The following is an 8460-nucleotide window of genomic DNA, read 5'->3' as shown; positions in this document are numbered from 1 at the left end:
CTATTCTAACATAAACAGTGTCTTCGGCTGCATGCATACCAACCAAAAAAGGCAGCCTTTTCTGAAACTCGGAACAAAACAGATCATTAATCCGAGACTGCTGTAAATGGAGAAAAAGAAGCAATCGGCTTCAACACTGCACTTGATTTAACGAGCCTTTGTAAAGACAACCCCAACTTGACGTTAGTCTTGATCACGTATAACTTGCTCCAGCAAAAATTATGAAACTGGGATACAATACAAGGGAACAAAACCAGCATTGCAAAATTACAGTTAAGCTCATGTAAGAAACCGGCATTTGCTGTACGGTCTGGAATTTACATCGTAAGAGAATTGAATTAGAAGACGCCGACTATAACTATAACACCAAGTAGATCAGGATAATCACCTTTCTCTGATGCTCTTAGTAAGCTGCACATTTTTTCAGAACCTCGGCCACCTATACAAAATTTATGAGACGAGCTCATTAAAGCCTATACTTCATTAAGGAATACATGAGGATTTTTTGTCTGTCCCACATGTGATACCTCTCATACAAGACTCACTAAGGCACCAATTAAGCCAGGTTCGTAGATGTGTCTCGAAACCACAGCCGAAGAGAAATTGAAATCCTTGGACTCAGATTTGTGGCTCGGATTCTCTTTCTCGTCTATAGGAGAAGATCAAGTTAGGTGACACCCTACCCACTCTCCGATATCTCCGACTTCTTTTACTTCTGCCTTTCTTTCCTTCCTTCTCAAACGCGGGTAATTCAAGAGGTAGACAGTTGATCCAAATTAATGGTACCAAAGCGGCCAAAAACTGCAGTGTGATTCCAACCGGAAGGCTAGAGTAATTACCGGAGGTTATGCCAAGCACATTAGCTAGTCCAACACCAAAGAACGCACTAACAATTGACGACAATGTCATGGCCGATGCTAGGAATGCAATAACCGAGGCCTCACATCCCGCTGGACATAAGCTTCCAATAAGCACGAAAAATGGCACTGTTTTAAATGTCGCTATAGTCTCAGCTAACCCGGAAAAGCACAAGGCAAAGACCTCGTTTGAAATTCCATGTTGTATGTTGATTTGTTTAACAAGAACAAAATCGAGAAGAAGAGTAGCAGCGTATAATATCTGAACCCTAGCTACCAATTTCCTCAAGGGGATATTCTTCCAGAACCGGTCATAGAGCACTGTTAATGACAAAAGCAGCATTTGACCGACTACCTTTGACATTCCGATTATTGAAGGGTCGAGATGAAGGGATTGGGTCTGGTAGCAAAATATAGATCCTGTAAGCATCGGAACTATTGAAATGGACGCAACAACCCACATGATCGGTTGAGAGATTCTTTCAGTTTTCAAGGCAACAAGGAGATTAGTGAACTGTCTCTTGACGCTGTTTAAGATTGTTTCTTGTTCTTCAAGGGGAGTTGAAGGCTTTGATAAACCCAGCCACTCCTCTTTTGTCGACAAGTTGATGCCAAGTTGTAGTAACAGAAGGGAGGAAAATACGACTAGAGCTGTCTGCGGGGGAGCTTTTGATAATAGTATGCCACCAATTAAGTTGCCTACGATTCCGGCAATTGCAATCGCCATGAATGTATAAGATTGTAACCCGACTACTTTGTGTTTTTGTCCATATTCAGCAACAAGAGCATCTTGTGCTACCTCTGTGATAGCGGCCCCAAGATTACTGAGAAGAACACAAGCCATAATAGTCGGAAGCACTTCCCCTACAAATGGGACTACTGCTAACGGCCCCCATGATAATACCTGCAAAAGAACTAAAGCGTGCAAACATAAATGAGTGTCGAATGATAATCTTAAGCTCAACAAGTCGAATGATAAGAGTCTTATGCACATACGAGTGTAACTGGAGGTTTACAATAATGTAAATCACTTGTTCCAAGCATTTTTGTAAGCTTAGAGACATTCTCACACACAGTCAATCTGATGCGCACTTTGCCAAACCCACAAGTTCATACTAGTTTTAGCTTTAAGGGTGTGTTTGGATAGCAAAAGTGGAGGGAAAGGGAGGGGAGGGGGAAGGAGGGAAGAGAAAGGGAGGTAAGTGAAGGGGAGGGCAAATGAAATGTGGGTGTTTGGATACAATTTCCTTTCAAATCTTGCCTATTGTGGAGAGATCTTGATTTGCCTTGTAGGAGGGAAAATGGATCCCTCCAAATCTCTCCCCCTCCATTTCCCTTCACCCTTATTTGCTATCCAAACAAAGGATTTTAAATCTCCTACTCTCCCGCCCTTTCTTTTCCCTCCAAATCTCTCAATCCAAACACACCCTAAGTGTCACTTCCAGATGGTCGGAGTAAGTAATTTGTTACTCCATTCCGAGCCATGGAAAACCTTAGTATTACAAGTGTTTGCATAGTTTGTTCAAACTTTCTATTGTTTGATTCCTTGCATCTGATTTCCTTCCTAAAATATTGGCAGAGAGCAATATTTATGCTAGTAAAAATTCAAAATCCTTTTCATCTTAAGGAAAGGTACATCTTTATGCCATGATATTCATCAATTTTAAGAACAAACATTAACTTGCGTCAAAACTTGTTTATTGATAGAAGAAAGTTACGCAAAGAGGGCCATGATAAATCCACGAAATTAATCCTTTCTTCCACAGGACTTATTTACCGGAAAGGTGGTAACTTGAATTACTTGATCATATTTAGTACAATCTCAATGACTTTGTAAATTCGTCTAGTGGCAATATGAATCCCTATAAAAAGGGCGAAAGGAAAAAATACATCAACATATCCAACATTCATCACACTGTAACAGCGTCGAAGAAGCATCAATAAACACACATGAACTGGTAGGTTTTCTACAAACCTGGCTTGTATAAGACCGTTTCACACAAGTAATCTATGAGACAATCTCTTAACACTTAAGGGCCTGTAACTTCTGATTTCTGACAGTGTTACCTATGAGACCGTCTCACACAATTAATTACAAACGTCATTCCATCATCCATTATATAATGTCATTCAACCGAAATTTGACAGGTTCAGTTACAATCAAACATGACCACATTTACAAATATCAAACACCACTAGAACACTTGCCAAATATTTCTAAGCATTCCGAAACTACATACCAAAAATCCATCACATACTAATTCAAAAACAACACAATTAATCAAACATACTAAGAGCAGAATAAAGACGAGCACAAATTCTTATTTAAGACGATTACAAGCGTGAAACGAATTTAACGCAGCTCACATACCCGGTTAGTTTTGTTTTTCGTGTCAAATGAGCTACAAGGACAAAACAATAATAAGGGGCGGGTAATTCGAACCCAGTACCTATTGTCCATTATACCTCCTTAACCACTAGCATAAAACATCTTCGGTAATAAACCCTACTCATTGCCAAACATATGTCAACTGGGTCCATTACACCCTAATAAAGACCGTCTTAAGAAAGACTTACTAAAACACGAGAATATAACAAAGAAAGAAGTAATACCTCCAATGCAAATATAAGGAATCCTATGAGCACCACCAATGAAAATAGCATCAGACAAAATCCCATACAAAGGTTTAGCAACCATAGGCAAATTACCAAAATGTTGAACAAGTTGCAAAGTAGATGGATCAAAATTAAGATTATTTGCCATATGAAAATTTAATGCTAACCATGGAAAACACCTAAACCCTTGTATCCAATACCCAAATCCACATAACAACACCATTTTTTTCTTACTATATAATTTTCCAACATCATAATTTTTCTCATCTCCTTCAACTTCAACAACCAACACATCTGCTCTTATTTTATTTTTATTTTTATTTTCATTGAAAGGTGCAATCTTTGATGACAAATCAATGACATTTTGGTAATTTTTTGAATTGGGTTTCAATATATTGTTGAATTTGGGTGTTTTTGATTGAAAACTAATGATGGGTTTGTTTATGGTGTTATAAATTTTATTATCGATAGTCGTTTGGTTCGTAAGAGGAATTAGACCATTTTGAATTAGCAATGAGACCATGATTATTGTATTATTTTTGAAATGTTTTTAATAATATTGTTATATAATTAGTGTAAGTTTAGATGAACAATTGTAAATATATTAGGAAGAAGAAGAAGAAAGGAATTGATTGAGGAGAAGGGAGAGAGATCTGGAAGAGTGTGGTGTGGTGTAGGGAAGGCATGTTAATGTGTTATGGTGCATATAATAAAGAAGACAATCAAAGAAACAGACAAACAAGTTTTGCACAAAACTTGCATTGGGAGTTCGGAAGAGGAGATGGGTTTGTGTAGATAGAGACTTCAGGGATTTGTTACATCTACCAAAGTGCCAACACATGAATTTGTGTTGATTTAATAATATTAAGGTACTTTATTTAGTCAATAGGCCGACTTGCCTAAATACAGGAGGGGATTAGGACTTTTATTTATTGATTACGAAGTATATCCGTAGAGATAGAAGGGGTCGTGTCGGGTTGTGTTTCGTGTTAAGAGGAGAAAAGGCCAAACAACCAAATTGGTAAAAAAAGTGAAGGGTATTCGCCAAATTGGTAAAAAAACTATGACTTGTGACGAATTGGTAAAAAAAATGAAAAATTGTGACGAATTTGTAAGAAATAAACCGAAATTCTCAAAAATACTCGCTAGTATGATACGAAGTACTCCGTAGTTAGTTACTCCTACGAGTCCTACTACTTACTAATAGTCTCACTTAGTCGGTTGGTTATACATAAAATTATTTTTTCTTATAAAATAAGGGCTATGGTATGAAATGAATTTGTTATATGCATACAACAATATTCTCATTATTCTAGCGTTAATTACAACCTAATAACCTATCGATAAATGTGTTGGCATAATAACAACACTAAAACTTGGGAGAGACGGTCTCTCACTAAGTTATTGAGAGACCAATCTTTCATACCCTTTTATTTGTATTTCGTCACTCTTACATTGTTGATAAGTAACATAGTAATTTCGCATCTATTTACATAATAAATGTACTCCATTTTATCATTAATCATGATTTGTCTATTTTATCGCTTTTTTAGTACACTTTTTTTTCTTAAAATTGTCTGATAGTGCCTCTCAATAAAGCTTATTAAGAGACCGTCTCTCAGGAGACCTATTGACACAACTTTATACGGAGTATCCGTATAAACATGGTTTGACCACTAATTAATTACGTAGAATTCTTGTAATTGTGGTGGTGTTTAGTAGCTACAGTGGTCGGTAGAGTTGTTAGTCAAAAATAGTACTCCGTAATCACAAATTGGTGACCACTACTTAATAAGATCGCATTCACATAAAAAGCCAATGAAAAGCCGTTTACGTCGTCTTATCAATGCTCGACTCATTAAACACGACAATTTGTTTTTCTTATTAAAGTGGGACTAGGATCCCACTCTCATCATACTTTCTCTACCGCTAATTTTTTTGTCAATTTACACATTTCTACAATCAATTTAAAGACTCACAGGACTCCTACCAATCCTCGAAAGTTCCAGCCTAGTGTAGAGTTGTTCTTAAAGTGGTCATTGTTTTGGTTTTGGACCTGGCTGAACCGGACCAGATTGTGTAGATCGAAAACCAAGTAAAGATAAAAATAGGTAGATCAAAGACGGGTTATAAGCATTGGTTTGACCTATCAAAGACGGGTCATAAGCATTGGTTTGGCCAAGGCCAAACCAAAAATATGTTTGAACTCAACCGGGCTGCCAAATAGACCAAATTGGACTCCTTTTTTCAAGCATAATCATAAATTTATGAATGGAGGACAATAGTGGTTATTCATTCGTTTATCATACTAAATTTATGAATGGAGCAATTAGGCTTTATCTGATAAAGCTAACTGAAAACTAAGAAGCTAATTGATAACTGAAAATTATGAGCTAATAAGATAGGTGATTAAACTAAAAATGTTTGACAAACTAGCTTAATAAAGGTGGTAAAATAAGTTATTTTAAGTAAAAATAAGCTAACTTATTTCTCACATGCTACCCTTGATAGCATTTCATTTCACTTAGTTTATTTGGTTAAATAAGTTACTTACAAAAAACTTGAACATAAATAAGTTAACTAAAATTTTGGTTAGACAAGGAGCTTGAAATGGCTTATCAAACAGAGTTTTATGAAATAAATTTTTGGGTAGATGGGACAATAAAAGTGAAATAAAAAGAGGACATTAAATGTGTATTCGGCTAACCAATCGTTGGTTGGCGCAGTGGTAGCATGGGGCTGCGCTTGGTAGGGAGGTCTGCGGATCGATCCCCCACAACTGCGATTGGGAGGGGTTTAAATACCGTAATCCTTGGACACGCCCCGAAATCCGGATTAGTCGGCCCAATGTGGTTCGGATTACCGGATGGTTTAGACCAAAAAAAAAAAAAAAATGTGTATTCGGCTAGCTGCTCATGGGCAAGCTCTGGGTAATGTGAATCGGGGGAGGAGGGGCGTGTTGGATGATCCATTATGTCCTTTATGTCTCTTGGAAAAGGAAACTACGACCCATTTACTTTGTGACTGGCCGGTGTCGTGAGAAGTTTGGAGCAATGTAGGAGATTCGACGTCGTTTGATTCATTCTTTGTCGCACCATTTTTAGAGTGGGTTTCGAATAATGTGAGTAATAGTTATCCTCTTACTAATTTGATTGGGCTATGCATTACGCCATTACTTGTTGGTGGATATGAAAATGGCGTAACAATATCGTTTATGGTAGAGCTTAGGAAAATCCAATTGATTCTCATGCTTTTCTATTCCAACAATTTGAGGTTACTAAACGAGCTCTTGGCAAATTTTTCTTCATCCCTTATCTTGGTTATGCTAAAAGTCAGGTTTAAATTCAATGACTTTCTCCACCCCCTAGGCGGATTCTCTTGAATACTTATGGTGTATCCAGAGGTAATCCAGGTCTAGCATGATGGTATCATTCGAGATAACATGGGTAATTTTCTGTCAACCTTTTATTTTTCATGTGGTATCTAATTGTCAATGAGAGCCGAATTATTGCCATTACACGCGTGATTAAAATATGCTAGACAACTACGGATTGCTAAACTAATCATCCCTATGGATAATGCTCCTTGTATATACGACTTCTTGTTAAGCGGTGCAGGAATCTTATTTGGATTGAGGGTTGAATAGTCAATCTATAACATGCTTATATAGAGGTTAACAGAGTTAGCGATTGGCTTGCTAATCGAAGAGTCAACTCATCGACAAAAACTACCGTCTTGGACTACCCTCTTACCGAGTTTTACCCTGCTTTTATAGAAGATCTTTTATGGGTGGCTATTCCACATTTAATAGGTAATTACTAATTAGTCTTTCATCGTGGTTCACTCTTTTATTATTGTAAAAAGAATTAGAAGTTTTTTGAAAAAATACAAAATGAAATAAGGCATAAAGTCTTTTACACAAGTCCATTAAAAGATTGAGTATAAAGTAGGTATAAGGCTAGCTAACACTAATACAATAGAACTATCTAATGACTAATATAACAAATAAAAAACAATACCTTAAAATTGCTTTGTCATGCACTTTCAAACGTTATACCAATTAAAAAACTCTAATTTTGTCAAAATTCTCACCTGTAATGAATACTTTATGGTAAAGTGACCAAATAAAATGACGATATTACCCTTATTTAAGCTTTTATAACACGATTTTGTCGTATGGCCATATCCAATTAATTGCCCTTAGTAAGCAGTTTCCTAATATTTTACTCTATTTAGCTCTCTTTTTCCTAATTTTATTTATATTCTAATTAAATTAAAATACGGGTCACAATGGATATAAAAGGTAAACAAATACTCCGTAATAGGACCCAAAAAAGGGAAAAAAATACGTGACTATTCTAGAGCCGTATTATGGAAAACCTAGGCTTTTATCAGAACCGTTCGAGAGGGAATACTCGGAAAACCCCAAAATACAAAGAAGACACGGCGGCGAGGAGACGAAACATGAAGGAAATTCCGGCGGAATACTCGGCGGAGATGATGGATCACGGTGGTTCAATGACGATGGACGTCGACGACGACCCTCTCGACATGTTCGGCGACGCCTACATCGGTCCTGACAACCATAAGCTCGCTGATTCCGATTTCTTCAACTCCTTCTCCGATGATTTCGATGATTCCGACATCAATTAATTTCACTTTCTCTCTCCTAGGGTTTGTCGATTTCCTTTTCTAGTACTAGTACTAGTACTTCTGTCGCAAAAAAACCGCGTAATTTATGTTGTTAATTTATCAGTAGTTTATGATTATGTTGAATTGTGTTATGATCGTTGCGAACAGTTGAAGTTTTAATGGGAGATTAATTAAATATGCTGCTTTATTCTGGTTTAATTTCTCTTTCCTAGGGTTTGTGGATAGCAATTTGATAGTACTCGTGCTTGTGTCGAAACGATTGCCGTATGTAGTTTGTGTTGTTAATTTGTTAGTATAGTTTATGATTGCTGAATTGTGTGATGACAGCTGCGAA

The 8460-nt window shown here is 36.9% G+C and overlaps 1 protein-coding gene across 1 annotated transcript; it reads right to left on the bottom strand.

Moving 5' to 3' along the window:
- Positions 1 to 204: 204 nt before the first annotated feature.
- LOC141642255 (putative folate-biopterin transporter 9, chloroplastic) lies at positions 205 to 4236 on the bottom strand. The gene is made up of 2 exons (XM_074450981.1): positions 3471 to 4236; positions 205 to 1772 (listed from the first exon to the last, which is right to left on the bottom strand). The coding sequence occupies exons 1-2, from the start codon at positions 3994 to 3996 to the stop codon at positions 619 to 621; spliced, it is 1680 nt and encodes a 559-aa protein (XP_074307082.1). The 5' UTR covers positions 3997 to 4236; the 3' UTR covers positions 205 to 618.
- Positions 4237 to 8460: the final 4224 nt, after the last annotated feature.

Source organism: Silene latifolia, chromosome 2, assembly GCF_048544455.1.
Source record: "Silene latifolia isolate original U9 population chromosome 2, ASM4854445v1, whole genome shotgun sequence".
Lineage (NCBI taxonomy): Eukaryota > Viridiplantae > Streptophyta > Magnoliopsida > Caryophyllales > Caryophyllaceae > Silene > Silene latifolia.
This window is presented reverse-complemented; position numbering and strand designations above follow the sequence as displayed.